The following is an 18,917-nucleotide window of genomic DNA, read 5'->3' as shown; positions in this document are numbered from 1 at the left end:
TCATGTTACCAAAGCACAGCTTGTGATACAGAAATTTCACAAACATTAACCATGAGCAAGTTCTCAAGCAGAAAGACCCCAAAATAGCACTTTTGTAGGAAAGTCTTCGTAATTGTGTGTACTCAGTGGCAGCAAGACGACCCACATCCAGAGCTTTGCATTAAATAAATCGCATCTTCAGTACCATGAGAGTTGCCTGGGCCATTCACATCCGTGAAAGCTGAAAGGGGAGGCCAACCTTTCACGGACAGCTTTGAGACAGCCACAGATGGCTCTTCCTTTTCTCCCCTAAAGGAGAATGGAAGAAAGAAGGAAGAGCATTCACAAGCTATAATCTACACCTCATGTTTAGACTTTGCTAAGCAAGGCAAGAGACTACACATGGGAAGACTCTCACATGGGGAAAAGGGAGCCCACAATAGTCAACATCTGGAAATGTAGCTACTTGTCTGAAAGGTGAAGGGTTCAAGCCCCTGTTCACATCAGACACCGTACCTTACATGTGGAAGCGGGGTTCTCTTCACCCTACCCTATCCCCCTCAGCTGAAGCACTGCTGGTCCACGCTGGTCTTTCCCGTCAATGCCATTCTGCTTTGAGTAATTAAACCTAATCTGTAGCAAGGCATCCTGCACCAGGTCACACCAACCACCCAGTTCCCCCCTATTTTTGTCCCAATTGCTGTTTCTTCTGAGACTATCCTAACTGTTAGTTGCAACAGAGAAGCCAACTGTTGGCAAGCCAGCTGTAAGCGGATCAGAGCAGACATCGGCTTTGCCTAACCAAAGACTTGAAAATTAGTCATCTGTGCTGCAGCTGAACTTGGAGGGTATCAGAGCACTCATTGAGGGACAGGATTTAAATTCTTCATTAGGCTAAAGGACTGACAGATGAATCATCCACCCCTGCAGTGCTGGTCATCCTCCTGGGGGATGACTGAAAGAAATCATCTTCTATTATTAAAGCATTCCAAAACCCTTCTCCAAAACACAAAGAATGTTTTAGACCATATTCTCCGTTATAAAAAGCAGTAAGAACAGAGGCTTTTCATTCCATAGGAGAATGAAGAATTAGAGAGATGCTCAAAAATGAATGGCTTGTGAGGAACTGTCATACCAGAGCACAGAAGCTACCAAACAGTAAACTGATAATTCTACATTCAGCCAAAACTCAGATTTATTACTCACTCAGGACTAGGCAACCTGTACACCATTTAAGCTACATATAGCTTCTTCCTTAGCATCAATACTAAGCGGTAAGTGGAGGTTTCTGAGGCATATACAAAAGAAGATCAAAATTGCTTCACAGGTTTAATACTACACCTTGCACATTTTATTATTTGGGAGCTTCAAAATGAGCCAACCTACAGCTACCCTATACACACACACACACACAAAAGCTCCTTACTATGATTCATGCAATTGCCCACCTCCTTCCTTGACCCTATGCTCCTTTCAGTGCTTGCACTCCTGCCTTTTGGTAAGCAATCAAATTACAGCAACCTAAAGAGTTCAGAACAAATTAACCATGTGCTCAGTTCAACACAGCAATGGTAAAGTTATTTAAATTCCTTTTTTTCAGCCACAAGAAGGAAAATGAAACAGATCTTACACTAATTGTCTCTGACACATTTCTGTTTCTTCCAAGAGCTCCTGTTCAGGATCTGACTTCAGGGCAGATACAGTGACGCAAAAGTCCCTGCTTTTAAAATGAACTACACTTTTTTTTTTTTTTTTTTGAATGACCTTTTTAATGCAGGTAGAAGTGATTCAGCTTGAACACATACATTGACACTCTGCTAAACAAGTTTTTGATAGAACTCAGACTTACAGTGTGGTGTGTACAGAATGGAGCGAACTTTTGTTTTAAATCTTATTTCCTTTAAAATACAGGTGAAAAGGGGAGATGAATGCTACACAATCAGAATTTAAAATAGCAATTCTACTGTTCTGCTAAAGCTGTAAACGGGCCTTCCAGGAACTTGCACAACAATGCTGAGACCACTTCTGACGATGAAATTAAACTATAGAAAAGGACAATTATCACAGTTCCACGAAACAGTTTTCTGCCATTAGGTACTGCTGTCTTTAAGTAAGTGCCAATTCCTGTAGCTGAATTAAAAAGTAAAACGGTAAGTATGAAGCCCAAATTGAGGATTTACCATGTCGTATACATCAGTGGATTGTATCCTTCGTACATTATTTTACCTGTTAGCTCATTACGAGCATATTTCTTTTAAAAAGGCCTGAGAGGATTACAAACAAAATTATCATGTGATAAAATAAATCTAAAACACTGTATACTGAAAAACAAAAAGATGGAACAGAGCTTGAGTACATTAGAGAAGTCTTAATTTTAGTTAGTTCAAACTACTTTAGGAGTCTTTCTGGTTCTGCCACAACAGTATCTGAGCAGTCTCCAGGTATCTTGTGTACAAGCAATATTGCAAGAAAGTAAAAGTGTACACAAAATGCAAGTCCTTCTGCTGAAAGCAAAACTGAAAACCTCAGTAGTCAGTGATGCTTTAGCGAATTGATTTCTAGGACTAATACCCAGCCAAACAATTTTGATGTGCTCAGGATCACTACAGGTCAGGTATACAGCAGAGCAGAAAATAGTAAGATAATCCATCCAAAACTTCAGCCAAAAAACAAACAAACAAACCAACATTATTATTCCTATTCTCTAGCATTATTGCTTTTGGAACAGGAAAGACTGGCAGGGGCACAAAAGGGAAGTGACATGAGAGGAACAATACTAATTTCTATTGTAAGTGACATTTTGTGTTGTTGAATTAGGCAAATAAAGTCTCACAAATAACTCATATTAGTGTACAGTATTTATTACCTTCCATTAATCTGAAACCAATCATTTTGATATGGCTAAATTAATTCTGAAACAAACATTTTTAAATACATAAGATGATGAGAGACTTCAACATGAGAACGTTTAATTGATCTGTACTCTTATCCCACATGCAAGGTATGTCATTCAAAGATATCATACATTTCCTTTCATTTTACACTGGTCCATAATAAAGAACAAATTCTCAGGAGGGAAGCAGTGAGGAAAAAAAGCATATTTTCAAGTAGCCCTTTTATTAAAAAAGGAGCATCAACTATATATTAAGCCAATGTGTTTCTCTCTGATTTTGATTTTACTTACAGTATACAGTTTTGCAAAATATACAGCTTACCAATGATACACAAAGAGAAGCCCTTTCCTAGGGGCAAGTAACAAAAAAGAATACAACAGAAAAGGATTCTACAGGTTAAAAAAGTTGTATTTTAGAACATTATGCCAATTCAGAGTCTCCATTGCTGGTAAGAAAGGTCATGCACAATGCTTTTTTAAGAGAATGTTGTCATTAGTCCATGAGAGATTTGTCTGCATGCTTCACATGAACAGAAAAAGGTACAAGTCACAAGGGAAGTAACTCTCTCCAGTTATCTTTTAGGCCTGTCTATGTCATCAATAGCAGCCAGCAGCTTCTGTCTTGCCTTCTTGTTGATGTGGGATCCCAGACAAACATTCACCAGATTTGTCAAGTGCTTAGTGGAATATTCCTGGCAAATAAAAGCAGATTATGTTATGGCAAACAATAAAAACAGTGGATAAAGATAGAAAACTAAAAACCAGACGTACACGCTGTGGACTTTTCAGCTGATAGCAGCAGTTGGTACACAAGGGAGACTTAAAATGGTAGTTAAGTCAGGCTAGGAGAGTTTTCATAGCTGAGACAGAGAAGCACAAAACTGTATTCTGCTACATGGCAGATTATAATGGAAAATGCCTGCGATTTTAGTAGTGTTGGACTAAGTTCACAGAAAATAATACTTATGTATTAAAATCATCTTTTTAATATATTTTCCATTCTTTGGGAGGTGTGGTCGGAAATACAAATATGCAGATTAGATGTTTTTAAACACCAAACCATTTTTCTAACAAGCTGTGACAAAACTTGATTTTTTGATTTCTCATCTCTGATAGGCTTCTAAATACTTCTGTACAAAGGGTATTCAAACACCATTAATTTCAGTACATGATAGAGGAGGAAAAAATTGCAAAAATGTTAAGAAAAAAATTCTTAACACCTGTCAAAACACCACATTTGCCAGTACTACCTTTACCCTTAAACACCATCCAAACTGTAGCTTTCACCAGTGAGTTTAAACAAGAGTTTTTCCATATGGATCACCAAATGACAGCTCACAGTCTCTCTCATAGCTCCAGGTTTAACAAGAAAAATGATATTACCAAAGTATTTATTTCATCCATTTGTAGTTGGATCTAAAGTAATTGCAAAATACTCTAAATTATCTCTAAATGCTCCATTTTAAAAGACTTTCCACTTTAACAGTGGACCAGCTCCAACAGCATGCAACCATTACCCTCTATTAGTCCTGGTATGGTTAGGTTATGCTACCATGAAAGAATGCTGAATGCTTTCAGAACACAAGTGAAGACTTATCTCAGACAGCAATGTTGATCTGGATTCAGTTTTATTAAACAAAGAAAGAAAATGCAATGATTTTATCCACTGTGCCTTAAAACTTAGTTGAAGCAATCCACTCCTAAAGGCCTAATTTTCCAATTGTACTCTTAATGATCCAACTGTGCACTTTGGCATATTCAAAACAGAATACAAAAATTTTCAACTTCACTGAAGGCTAGAGGTTCATCACAGGAAATTTGGCTTAACTACTACTTCAGATCATTTTTGTAGCCCCATTTTTAGCAGCATTTAGTGTACTTATGCTCATCCCATTCATACATGTTTTAATGCTTCCTGGTATATGAACTACAGCAAGAAACCAGAACGGCCCAGCTGGCAAGCTTCTTTACTGTAATACTGTAGGGTGGAGTTATGGAAAGATTTTTGATTATCTTATGAAAATTTGCTATTTCAAATCACATTGTACTAGCTTTAGCTATGAGGCACTGATGGCTTCCAACTAAAATACAGTACACTTTTGCAGAGCTCAAACCAGAAATGGATTATGCATATGCACTGATGATTTCGCTTTGTTGATTCACTTGAATAAATGAACAACTTTTATAGGGATGGTGTCTGAAGAACACATTGATAAATGACTTCAGTTAACTCTTAAGATTGTAAATGGTCAACTACCTACAGCAGAATTATCTTCATAAGTGAAAATAACGTCTGAAAATAACAGATATGGGCATATTGAAGAAATCTTACAGTCTCACTTTAAAAAAAATAATGAAGATATGTAATTTGGGGTGTTGGACTAGATGATCTTTCAAGGTCCCTTCCAATCCCTAACATTCTGTGATTCTGTAGGATTCATCAAGCTACCAAGACTCTCCATCATCCAGTGCAGCCTTGGTCTTTAGTGAACCACTGTTAATAGATTGCCCAGATGCTCCACAGAGCACTGACTGGCCATGATTTGCCAGATCTAAAATCCATTTTCAGCCTGTAAATTCCCTGACAATGAAGACTACCAAATAGCTTTCCTTAACAGCTGCATACACCAATGCAGGTGTTTCCTCTCTCTTGTTGCTGTTCTAACCTCACAGCTGATTTAGAAAAAAGTTTAGATCATTGCTTGAACTATGAAACAGAGTTCACAGTGTATATAGGCTTCAGATGCCTGGGATCCAGATGCTTCTTTTGCTGTAGCAGAGTTGCTACCTAAGGAGTGGAAAAAACTTTTCTTTGGGTTTCAACTCATCTCAGAACAGTGGGTAGATTTCTGCTCATATATATAGTTCATAGCACATCTTCCCAGGATGAACTCTATCAACTATAGAGAAAAGACATGGACTTAATAATGGTAAATGGTAGTAATAGCAAATAAATTTATATTTTCCTTTTGGTCAAAAGTATTATAATTATTATTAATGAATAGCCTGCAAAGTCTCTGTTCGTACTTCTTGCAAATACATATTAACTTCATATGATAATAAACGTATACATACACACACATGTCCATATTGCATCCCATACAATATTATTATAACAAATTAATATACACATGCATATGAGCATATTCATTTTTTAACACACAGAGGAATTGGTTATTTAGAGTTGTAAAGGATTACAAATTTAACTCCTACCCTGTGCTCCTTTATCCAGCGCTCCATGTCATTTTCTGTTAAGTAGTATGCTTTAATGTAGGTCTCCACAAATTCTTTATCTGGAATGGGCCTAATGTCTGTTAACTTTTCTAGTTTCATTAAAAACTGTTGAAAGTCCAGTTGCATCAAGGCACGTCCTTCATTGCTGCATTTCTTTACATTAGCATAACTGAAAAGAGGAACATGGTGGAAAGTAACAATTAGAAGGAAATAGAAATGAATCTTACTTCTCAGAGCTGTTTAACTTAGCCTTTCAAACCTTGAGGAGGAACATAATTAAGGTTTTAAGTTAAAAGCACACAAGAATGCTTCTTCAGATTTTTGATGCAGTTTTTATTTGCATTAGTATAATATGTTTTAGTCCCCCACATAGAACAGAAGCCCGCAATATGCAGTAATACTAAAACAAACAAAAACCACATGCTAAAGCCACTAAAAATCCTACATCGAGCAGCTTAAGAATAGAAGTGGGATAAAGGAAATGAAATCAGTATTGATCAGTGTACTAGACAGTGGCTCTAGTCAAGTGATCATGATCACTGAAATGTGAAAGGTACCATGGCAATTTTAAGAATGATCAACAGGAGTAACTGAACTAATTGTGGAAGCATCGGACAGGTACAAAGCCATACAAAATCACAGACAACAACCAGAGGATAAAGGGTGACAGCACTGGCTAATCTCTGTGAGAAGTTAATAGTTTGATGAGAACAAACTGACAGAAAACTAGTGATAGGTCTGAGCTCAAAGAAGAAGGAACGGTAGATGAGTTTAGGACAGGGAAATACTAGGAGGGATTCCAGTGGGGTGATAGGCAACAAACTAAGGAGACAGTCTTTTGGAATGGATGAGAAACAAACCCATTGGTTGGTAGGAAATAGTGATGTTAGCCAGTTGAAAAGAAAGGAGCTGGGGAGAAGACAGTTGTTTTGTCCCATTTACTTTGATTTATGGCATGATGTTAAAGTGGAAACTGAATTATCAAAAAAGAAGGATAGTTTTTTAGGACACATCTTATGACAAAACTGGGAAGCTACATGGAGGTCATAGCTGGATTTAGTCTCCCTGAAGATGAAATTGGTCTCTCAGAGACTGCAAGCAGAGGGAGGGAAGTAGAAATGAATGTAAATGTGATGGCTTGACATAAGCAGTGGAAGCTGGTGATTCATAATAGACAACTAACACTTGGAGAACAAGGATGCTGTTGGGGTCCTAAATTAGAGGAAACAGCAGAAGAGTGGGATGAAAAAAAGTGAAACAGGCAGTAGGAAGTGTAAAGTAGGAAGGTAAAGATAACCAAGAAATATATACGTAAACAAAAGCTGAAAGAGTGAAAGACAGCACATATTCAACAATGCAGAAGATGACAACATAGACAAGTAGCAAGTGGACAAAAGCACAAAAATAAATGCAGCAGATGAAAAGGCTACAATACTGAGGCTACAATAAAGACCCTGAAAAAACTGGGACACTCATGGAAAGGTAGGAAAGAGCATAGCATAGCAGTTCCTGTCTAAGGTGTTTGAGTCCACATTTACCAAGCCAACTAGGACACCTCTCCATTTCTAATGAAACTGTAAGGCTCCTGCTCCACGGCTATCCTAAGGTAACTGCTAGGGTTGACAACCTTCTTCCCTGCAACTGTCTTTCTTCCCAGCAAAGACAAACAGCATCACCACAGAGATGCTGCAATCACACTTCAGCCCCTTAAACTCAACAGCTTACCAGTGCATTGCAAAAATTAGGACCTTTAAAACCATAATATATGCATTCTCACTACAGACATATTTACCCAAGACCAAGACTTCCACAAACTACTTACCCTTCCACAAGAGTTCTATTAGCTAAGCGAATGCAGTGCTCCCAAAGGATATTTGAGACTGGGAGTGGAATACGGACTCTCTTAGATACTTCATTCAACCTTCTGTTAAATTCTTCAAATTCCTGATGAAACATGAAAGGTCATTACTCCATCAGCATGAAAGAGACTGTGCTATATACATGCTTAGGAAAAAAAACAAAAAACAAACAGATATGCACATAAAACAAACACTGAAAAGTAAGAGCAAAGCAAAGAAGCTTAATAGGCACAGACTATAGAGACAGCCTGTGCAGAGTAGAAAGCATACCACATTCTAGTATATCATTCATAACATGACTTCAGTAATTTTATTTAAAAAATAAAAAACACTACTCTGGTTCTACAGAGGTGTAGGTAGTTCTCAGCAAAACTGAGACATCCAAAAATTAGCCAGGTGTCTAATCCTTCAAATGCTGTTTCATTGCCTCACTCTCTAAACTCATCTTTAACTTTCTGAAAGCCAATATACAGCCCCTGAATAAAATCCAGTGATAAGCTCTTTATCCCTCTAAATACCTGCCCCATCAGCATTCAGAGAGAAGCTCAGAAATATAGTAACCATTTTCATTCCTCAAACTGCATTATAAAGCTTTCAGGTGCTTTAGGAAGAACCGAGAGCACCCACTGAAAACAAACCAAATCCAGCAGTTTAGCCGGATACTGTGTTGCTAGATAACAGTTCAGAAACAGGCACCTGAAACATCAATGGACTTGAGCTGTTACTATAAGTGACAAACTAGTTATAACTGAAATTAATTACTGCTACAATGATTTTTGTGACTTACATAAAGTGAAATAGAAGCTGGCTGCCAGGAACTAATGCCTCTATCATTTAAAAAAAAATCAAATAACTTTAAAATAAAGCAGACCTTGACACTGAACTGCATGCATAACGAGCAAAACCAGTTTGTACTGCAGCCTATTAAGGCCATACTTGTTCAACAAAATGCTTCCATTCCACAGCTGGAATCTAGCTTTTATCCTTTTCCTATCAAGAATTCAGCAAGAGAACAAGAAAATAGACACTCAGTTGGGAATTTCAATAACCATTTTAAGCTAGTATCTGACCAAATAACTGGTGTTTAATGTAAACTTTCTGAGAAATGTTGCAAGAGGAAGCACAGTACCACAATACCATGCCTTAACAGGCATAGAGATGACTCTTGTGAAGATGCACATGCCTGTCACTCAGGACCAATGAAATTCTTCAACAATCCTCTTTTCCCAATTTATCCACTTCCATACATACTATATGACTAAGTAAGGAATTCTGCATATGCACGCACACAGCTAAAAGCAGTTGGCTATTACATTAACCATTCTGTTTACATCTGACACTCCTGGAGTCACACAGCAAATCACTAATTGCTAAGTAGTAATCTAAAAGCCTCTGTAGAAATTATTATTAGTTATAAAACATAGAGGCCAGAAATTCAGAAAGGTTTTTAATTGCATTAGCTGATTGTCCTGAAGCAGATTCATCAGCAGTTGCACACTCATAGAAGGGAAAAGTTCTACTGCAGTGACCAAATGCTGTAAGTACAAACTGATTTCAAAAAGCCACAGCTGCATAAAAAGGGGTACTCACAAAGATTCAGAGAAATTCACTGCATTCTTTTTTTTTTTTGAAGCAGAGAATAGCTGTAAAGTACTAAAGTGTAGTCAAATCTGTTATTCAACACAGATGCTTAACTTTCTCTGTGATATATACCTCACAGATCTTTAGATTAATTTTTCTAGTTTCCCTGTGAGATTTACTGTAATTCCACAACTTCCTTCTAAAGACCTTTATAAATATAGTTTAGGCATAAATAAAAATCTAACAAAGGACTGTCACAAGAATTCATTCCATATGCCATAAGATACGGCAATTGTATAACCACTTCTACTGAATGCAATTGAGAAGTTGGCTGAATAACTTCTCATTTAGCTTCCTTTTAAAATGCTAACTTTTAAAGAAACCAACTTCAATTAGATAGCATACTATTATTAGTAGCGCTGGTCTGTCTGATAGCACCTGTGATACTGCTCAAAGACAACTGATACAATTATGCAGAACTGCAAACAGCCTTTGTTAAAACAAATAAACACACACCACTTCCTCAGGCCACTGTATTTTCCTATTTTCCTCAATGTTACTTCCGTTTAATAGGCATTTACCTTCTATTCAGGACTTAGACATGAAACTCATTAACCTTTTGGGGTTACTTTCATCCACAACGTAGTCAAAAAATCAGCATTGAAAACAAACATTAATGTATTCTGCTAGTAACAAGAATAATGAAAATTCTGGACAGACCCCCTTATAACAACTTAGTATTTGTCAGGATGCTGGATAGCTCTAGTCATGCTGCTTTAATAGCTTTAGTGAAGTATTACAGCAGTTAAACGTTTAAATAAGGTCTAGCACTCTGTTTCTCAGAAAGTATTCACCTTTAAAAGAGCATCTACGTATACATTGTGTTGTGACATGATTTCCTTCACATCCCATTTTACATTAGTCATGAGAAGCAGCATCTGTTCATAATCAATGGCTTTAGCAGCAACAATCCAATAAACCGGTTTGCGTAGTTCACTGGCAGTTGACACTGTCTGAAATTGAATAAAAAGGAAATTCAATTCAGTAAATTTCTGGCTAATAAGAGCAACTTATAACTATGGTGCACAAATATGGGTACCACACAGTACAAGTTCCAAACTTTCTGTTAAAAAAAAAATATATCACCTGTGAATTATACAATTCTGACCTGAGAATAGAACTGCTGAAGAAAAGGCTTCTTGGCAGCTGGCATCACAGCATCAAGATGAGGTTGAAGAAACTCAAACTGCTCAGCCAGAAATACCCTTTGAAAACAAATGAAATTCACCATGAACTAAATGCAACATTTGGAATGCCTCTACACTTCTGTTCCACCACAGTTAAGATATTTGGAAATGATATGTAACCTTGGAAAATGTATTCCTGATAAGAACTGCACCATTTTTACGCTAACATGTCAATGTGTATACTCAGTTCTGACAATTTTAAAATGTGATTGTGATCAAGAAAATGCTTCAATAAAAACACTAAGGCTTGAATAGCAACAATTCAGATTTCTGTTTTACTCAGGATGTACCGCTAAAGTCTGATCCAAAGCCTAGTAAAGTCAGTGGACGAGTGTCCCGTGATTTTCATATGGCAGGGCAGTCTACATTAAAAAATCCATTTCAGAATTTCAAAATAACATTCCAAGTTACATACTTACTAGTGAACTTTTAAAAGACAGAAAATGAGATCAAATTCTTCAGCATGGGTAGGATTATTATTTTTATATATATAGTAACGTAATGAAGAAGTACATTTTTAACTAAGCATAAATGAACATTTAAAAAAAAATACAAACAACCTCATGTGGAAAAACATTTTAAAAACAAATTACTAATCTTTAACAGTGTCCTCTTCTGTGAGAGGAAAAAAAATAAAATCTGATTCTTACTTCTATTCTGACCAAATAAAGAACATTTTGTAAGAGTTTTGCATTCCTCGCTCATTATAATCTTCTTTTCACAGGTAAACTTCCACCTGTTGCCAAAAGTATCAGAAACAAAGTCAAGCCAATATGAACTAAACAGTTCTGAGTCTCATATTAAGTACTCAAATACTGATAGCTATGGTTTAAATGGCACATACATATTAAATACTCCCATTAGCCTCTTAAAAATTATATTTTTTCCTGTAAGATTTGGCTCTGTAATATCACAAATTACTGGACCAGCTGCAGTAAAATTTTATTGCTTGTGCTTGCAGGTGGTAAACCAAACGATCGGGTCCTGGTACCTTTAATTAAACAATTACCTCTATTGCTCGTTATTAAAATCACATTCAGAAGTAGGAATTTTTGACCTCTGAAGAAGGTTTTGGCATGTAATCACAATCTCTTAAACGATCCTTAGCTTCCAGTGACCACAAAACACGGTGTACAGTAAATAACCTACAAGGATTCCGTGGCTACCACTCTCTCTGCCAAACCATACAGCGAGTTGCCAGACGTCAGAACTACTAGATGACTGAGATGTGGGCTTGGCACCTTCTCCTTTCTCTCTTCAGCAGCTGTGAGAGTTCCTGCGGGATCAGCAGAGACCTCCTAAAACAAAGAATTAAACGACTGAAAAAAAAAAAAACAACAATTGACTGGAAAACAGTAAGAATGGCGGTAACTGAGCAGTTTCAGATGGCTTCTTATCTGATAAAGGAATGTTTCTAATTTTATGATTTAACTTAAATCAAGCCTGAATTCAAGGTGATAACCATGTTTTCTATTTCAACAGTATGGTGTTCAAACAAGTGAAAAATCACTTCATGCAGATCAATATCTGTCTCAGGAAAAGTAAAAAAAAAAATAAAAATATTGAACAAACTAATGCCCATACAAGCTTTAGCCCAACTGCCTACAGAGGGATTAACTTCTCACCCCTGGATATAGTTTCTTCAATATGACAGCAAACAAAGAGACAAATCAAAGGAATATTATTCATGTGTGGGTTTAACCACTCCTGTGATCTGTGGCTAACTTAGGTAAAATACATGTGATGTTTTTTTAAACAACACTAAGTTACCATTCCAGCACAACTTTTATCCTGCAGACAACTCAGTTGTAAAGAGCATGGAAAGATTCACAGCAACAGAAAAAAACACCTCTAGATTTGACAAGTATAAATATCAGTTATAGATAGAAGAGGAATCACAGAAGGAACAAATTTTCAGAGCTACTACAGTGGTCTAACCAAGTGTATAAGTGCTTATGCTTACCTATTTGCCAATATCAGATTAGGACATGAAAACAAGAAAGCAGTTATGGCTTTACATTTATTAGTCATACTATGTTTAGCGCTTACACACAGTCTACAAAATATGGGAAGTGCTACAAAAGAAAAATGATACAAAACACAAATCAGATGATGAAGATTGGTATGACACAGCACTGAGTTCTTAACTAAGAGCCTTCCATGTCCCCAGGATAAACATTCTATGGCCAACAGGTGGTACGACAAATCAGCCTGGTTCTATGATTCTAAGACATTACTTAACTCATTCCAAGTATTCCAAGGAAAAATACACGCTCCAGATCTTGAAAAGCCAAGAGAGAAGGCACTGCATGCAACAGATGAACAGGTGAAAAGGAGGAAAGCAATGTGTAGGTTATTCTGGCAGAAAAACCTGACAGGGCTACTGTGGTTATAATGCAGCAATTAAAGGTGGAGCAGGAAAAAGAAATTATGTTAACTTGAGTAAGGAGTTTGTGAGAAATTAAGCAATTCAGAATGAGCAGAAAAATCAGAACTTAAAATTCCTATAGAAAAAGCAGCACTAAAATGTATCTACAGACTGGATGAAAGCCAAGCCAAAAATTACATTAAGAACATAAGACAACTAGGACAATAATATTGTCCAACAAAACCAAAACGGTTTGAGATGCAGAGGACCAATGTCATTGCTAGTTTGCAACGAAATACTTATGAGTATTCTGTTCATCTGCCCCAAGTATCTCACTTTTGGAAGCTACAGCACCAGTTAAGGCAGCTATCTTGCATACAGGGGATATTCACAAACAGGTAATGGCAGTACCATGACTGAAGAAATATTTTGTGAAGATAAAGAAGTTGCTAAGAGACAGATAAAATATGGCATCAATTTCCCTTCCAAAACACATCATAGATCACGAACTGATCGATGCCACGTACTGACTTAGGTTGTACTGGTCTCAGTGTATTAATTAACATGGTCAGTACGCATCATTACTATTGCAAAAACACATTTCTGGTAGAAACGACAAACACAAGGACAGAACGGGTGCAGATCTTTCTACACATCCTGCTTGGGGAACTGACAGTGAGGAGACAAGCTACACAGAAACAGACACTTGTTTCAATATACTTGGCCTAATGAAAGCAGTAACTTGCCATTATATATTGCTCTTCTTTCCCTTTTAATACATCCTGCTGGTATGAATGAAACAACCTAGAGACTGCTGTTTCTGAAGAATCCAGATCATCTCTGCTGTTGCATAGCAGGTATCTGTACTGAAGCTGTCTTACACTTGCTACAGAAAGGGCTGAATATGGAGTTGAGATATACATGCGAAGTTTAATACAATGTACCCAAACAAATTTTTTTCCTCTTACCTCTCCGAAGATGAAACTGCACCCTAATCCGCTTTAACACAAACACTTAAAGAACTTCCATTTTTTTTTATTCTTTTGAGTTTGCCAGCAAGTATTTCCTTGAAGCTACTTGGTTTTGCTTTGACACACCGAATTTGTTACTGAGTCAATGAGATCCCAGTACTCAAACATTATTTACTACAACAAAACAAAGACAGTTCTGCTCAAAAGGCCCCTTTTATTTGTTTTTCACTAAACCTATTTCATTTATTTGGCATAAGAAGTTTCAGACTATAATTAAAGCACTGTCGATATTAGCAGTGCAGAAATTAACGTAAGCCATAGCTGGACAAAACTCCTCAGTGGTGTATTTACAATGCTTTGAATCAGCTAGTACATTTAAAGCAGCAACACCCAAAGAACATGCTTGCTCAATCCTGTAAAGAGCTAAGCAACCAACTCTAAGATTGTTAGACTGGAGCATCATACACTGGTCCTTCCATCACTGTCATTGTGACCACCTTACACAAAACATTCAAGATTAAAAACACATTCATGTATCATAAATACAGGGGGCAGGGACAGATTCACTTCTAAATGAAATGCAGTGTTTTGAGTGGAGAAGGAGGGGTTTTGTTTGTTTGTTATTGCTGAAAAACATAGGATTACTGTAATGTTAGTTGTATCGGTGCAGGAGCAGCATACATGTATGGACATTCAACATTCTGGATCCCAACTGAGGTGTCAGATCATTGCCCCGTGGTAAAGGGAGCATAGCTGAACATGTGTTTGTATTTCATCTTTTTCCTGTTCACAGTCTAAAACAAACTACAGGTGGACTTGCTGCAGTTTATAGAGTTAAAGTGGTTAAAGTGGTTTTGCTGTGAGGTATTGCATTGTGAAACAGAGGAAGAGTGATTCAGCTATAGCTGAGTACTTACAGGGGACAGGACCCTCCAGCCGAAGCAGGGGTATGTGATGCATAAGAAGGGACATGGGGAAGAGGAGAAATAACACTTTAAATAGCTGCAGTCTTTTTGCTCAGTGATGAGTCAGAAACCCATCTCGCTGTTTCTCGGTTGTCCAAATGAAAACTGGGATAGTACTTCCTTCACAAGTATGGTGACTATACGGTAACTACAGTATACATTAAAAGAATACACATGTCTTGCGCTGTAATAATAGAGAAGTAAAAACTTCGAACAGAGCAGCTCCATAAAAAGCTGTAGAGAATGCCTCCAATCAACCTCCATACTCCTCATATTGAAGTTCTGGTCCAAGACAATCCCAAGCACAAATACAGGCTGGGTTGAAAATGGATTGAGAGCAGCCCTGAGGAGAAGGAGCTGGGGGTGGTGTTTGGTGAGCAGCTCAGCATGAGCTTGCAATGTATGCTGACAGCCCAGAAAGCCAACTGTATCAGGGCTGGAGAGGGAGGAGATTTTTGCTCTGCTCTTGTGAGACCCCACCTGGAGCGCAGTGTTCAGCTCTGGGGCTCCCAGCACAGGAAGGGCATGGAGCTGTTAGAGGGAGTCCAGAGGAGGGCCATGAGGATTATCAGAGCTGGAGCACCTCTCCTATGAAGACAGGCTGAGGGAGCTGGGGTTGTTCAGCCTGGAGAAAAGAAGGCTCCAGGGAGGCCTTACAGTGGCCTTCCAGTACCTAAAGGGGCCTACAGGAAAGCTGGGGAGGGACTCTATGTCAGGGAGAAGAGTGACAGGACAAGGAATAATGGCATTAAGTTGAAAGAGGGTATGTTTTACATTAGATAGAAGGAGGAAATTCTTCACTCAGAGGGTGGTGAGGCACTGGCACAGGCTGCCCAGAGAAGCTGTGGATGCCCCATCCCTGGAGGTGTTCAAGGCCAGGCTGGATGGGGCTCTGGGCAACCTGGTCTGGTGGGAGGTGGGCCTGCCCAGTGCAGGGGGGTTGGAAGTCAGTGATCTTTAAGGTCCCTTCCAACCCAAACCATTTTATGATTTTATGACGATTCTACAAAGACACAAAAGAGAAGGCAGCTTGGCTTTACCTTGCCAAAAGCGGAACCTCCCTTCCATTTTGCTTTTTCTTTCACAAAGCAGGACTAAAATCCAGCTGCACAATAATAGAAGTAGTATCCTATGAAGGTATCTGATATAAACTAGACGGCATTAATTCAATCCCAAAAAGGATACTGAAACCTATCATGACAATTTTATTTTATTTAAAAGAAATGGCCTCTAAACTCCCCAACTTTTCCTCTTTCTCTTGTCAACAAATATAAATAGACCTACATTCACTTGCTCTCTCTCTTAATAAATGAAGTCCAAGCTAGGAATGATCCAGTCAAAATTAATAAAGAGTCTTGACATAGACAATAGAGCTCAACCTTCACAAACACTAAGAGATGTGAGGAACTATTCTGATCTACATGAAGTTCTGACAAAGCATTAGTAACAGAATCAAAATAAAAATAAAATATTGAAAAACACTGCCGCTGGGAACCAAAATGTAGGAGAAATGATAGTCCTTAATAAAGTTATTATGAATAGAAATCAATGCAAAAAAAAATCCTAACAGGCCATGAGACTGAATCCCACAACATAAACATGCAAAATATTTTCAGAAAGCAATTTACAACAAGCTAAGAAAAGAGACAGGAATTTTGAGAGGAGCACAGAACAATCCATACAGTCATGAGAAATAGCCATTTTATGACAGTAAAGTTTAGTCTTCACTTTCACAAATTCTTAATGATGATAACAATAAAAATACCCTCGAAACTTTTCCTTCCTCATGAATCAAAAAGTAAAAAATTCTTACTGACAGCATAAAACCAGCATGTGTTCATAAGATATTAATAATCTTCATTGAATGTCTTGAAGTTAGCAGTTGCTACTTAAGATTTCTTCCTCCTTTTAAATCTTACCTAGACCACAGCTATTTATTCCAAGTGACACTAGCGTTATCTGTAACAGCACTGTTAAATGACTGAGGAAGAAAAAGAAATCCAGTTATTTTTCCCAATTTACTCCTAGAAATAATTTTTTAAAAATTATATGGACTGGAAAAAAAGATCAAAACAATGCAAAGCACTGTCAGGAATACTGACTACAGATTAAATTAAAAAAAATAATTCCAGGACTTTATACTTTTCCAAAATCTTTAATGGATTAATCTGCAAGATCTTCCTAGATTTTTTCTTTTCTCTTCTGAATACATTGATTCTGAGATGAATATCAAGATGACTAGTTGTTTTTTTTTTCTGTATTATAGAGGCCTAGGGTTAATAGTTCTCATGCTCCCTCTACTGACTTTGTAAGAAATGGCCCCAAAACCCTTTAAAATGTTTATTGGAAAGAATGGTTTAGGATTCAACTGTTCTGAATGCTTCAAAGAATTGAAAAGGCACCTGAGTATGATTTTGTTGAATACCAAATCCCTGTGAAAGTTGTAGTAGATCATTTGTCTCCCACTTCTGCCTTGAAAAATAAATTCTTCCTCCAGCATACATGGGATTAATTACCGTACAACATATCTATGATACTCTTTAGAAATGTCTTCATAATGTTTCAAGTGTTTTATATTTAAGTCAAAAAAAAAAGTATACAATTCCAATTTTGTGTACTTCTTAACAATATTTCTTCATAAACACTGTTCCCCGGTTGAATCTACCAAATCTACCTGCTTACCCTTTGTAATCACAGATGTGAAGGAACAGTAATCTACTACCAGTGTGACACAAGGATCATATTCACTCTGCAATTTCTGCAAATAACACAAAGTGACTGACAGAGCCTAGTTTGTAAAATATGACAGAGAAAATTCCCTGATATTCAGAGATGACTTAACAAAGGGCTTAACTTACATCATGATATACTAAGAAGCTGTCTTTCTCATTACAGACATTGAATATGAGAAGAGAGAAAAAAGAAAATCAGTAAGCCATGATGAAATACAATTCCTGAATTTCTGACACAACCCTCTATTTCACTAAACATTAACAAAATCCAGGTAGGTACTTACCAGATCAATGAGGCTCTCTTGGATTCTGTTCAGTGTCGTGCGTAATCTGCTGCTACTGAGGCCCAATCCTGTTGATTCAAACTGGAAGAAATATTTAAGTTTGGAAAGGAACAGTCCTTAGTTTAAGCTTTACAGGGTTACAACAAAAGTTCACTGGATACAATTTACACAAAAGTTTTAGTACATAACTGCAGCTATAACTGTACAAAATGAAAAGATGATCAACAGAGTTCACTGCACTCAACACTGCATTGATGTAAAGGATGACCTGAGTACATTTCATGAAGATGACAACTTACCATTCAAATCAATCAGTACACACCCTTTACTGCTGTAACACTTTAAGCGAACACGGGACTCTAGATTGCATCCTCTGGGACACCAGACTGAAATGGCACACAACTGTGCCCCAGCTGAGACTTGCATGCACACCACACACAAGCCAAATGGCCTTGACTTCTCTCTCAAACTGTAAATTTCTTCTAATCCCTTTCTGAATATCTAACTTGCACATGTAGAGCTATACCATTGATCTTTATAAAACAGTCATTATTACCTAGTGTTTTTAAAGATCTACCTGACAAATGTGCCATCTTCATGTTCACAGCTCAGCAGCATTATGGGGCAGGTGTTGAGCTGGGATAAATCAACACACTGATTCCCTGGTAAATGCAACGAATTATACCAGCTGAGGGGCTGATCTGATGTGTGATTAGTGTAGCTACTTACCTTCTACTTGCCATTACAAGGAAACAAGAACAAACTAACAAACCAAAGGTGGTGGAAATGGGACAACTACACAAC

The 18,917-nt window shown here is 37.5% G+C and overlaps 1 protein-coding gene across 1 annotated transcript in view; it reads right to left on the bottom strand.

Annotated features, from left to right (window-relative positions):
* Nucleotides 1-1,746: 1,746 nt before the first annotated feature.
* Nucleotides 1,747-18,917, bottom strand: part of VPS50 (VPS50 subunit of EARP/GARPII complex) — a 76,292-nt gene continuing 59,121 nt past the window's right edge. Inside the window, exons 22-28 of the mRNA XM_084282903.1 lie at nucleotides 18,114-18,194; nucleotides 11,943-12,091; nucleotides 10,715-10,811; nucleotides 10,401-10,559; nucleotides 7,929-8,050; nucleotides 6,086-6,275; nucleotides 1,747-3,564 (exon numbers count right to left, since the gene is read on the bottom strand). Of these exons, the coding sequence (XP_084139029.1) occupies nucleotides 3,445-3,564; nucleotides 6,086-6,275; nucleotides 7,929-8,050; nucleotides 10,401-10,559; nucleotides 10,715-10,811; nucleotides 11,943-12,091; nucleotides 18,114-18,194 (918 nt within the window). The 3' untranslated portion in view covers nucleotides 1,747-3,444. The remainder of the gene's footprint in view (nucleotides 3,565-6,085; nucleotides 6,276-7,928; nucleotides 8,051-10,400; nucleotides 10,560-10,714; nucleotides 10,812-11,942; nucleotides 12,092-18,113; nucleotides 18,195-18,917) is intronic.

This window comes from Netta rufina, assembly GCF_964035555.1.
Source record: "Netta rufina genome assembly, chromosome: 2".
Taxonomy (NCBI): Eukaryota; Metazoa; Chordata; class Aves; order Anseriformes; family Anatidae; genus Netta; species Netta rufina.
The sequence above is the reverse complement of the archived record's forward strand: the minus strand, read 5'-3'. Positions and strand labels throughout refer to the sequence as shown.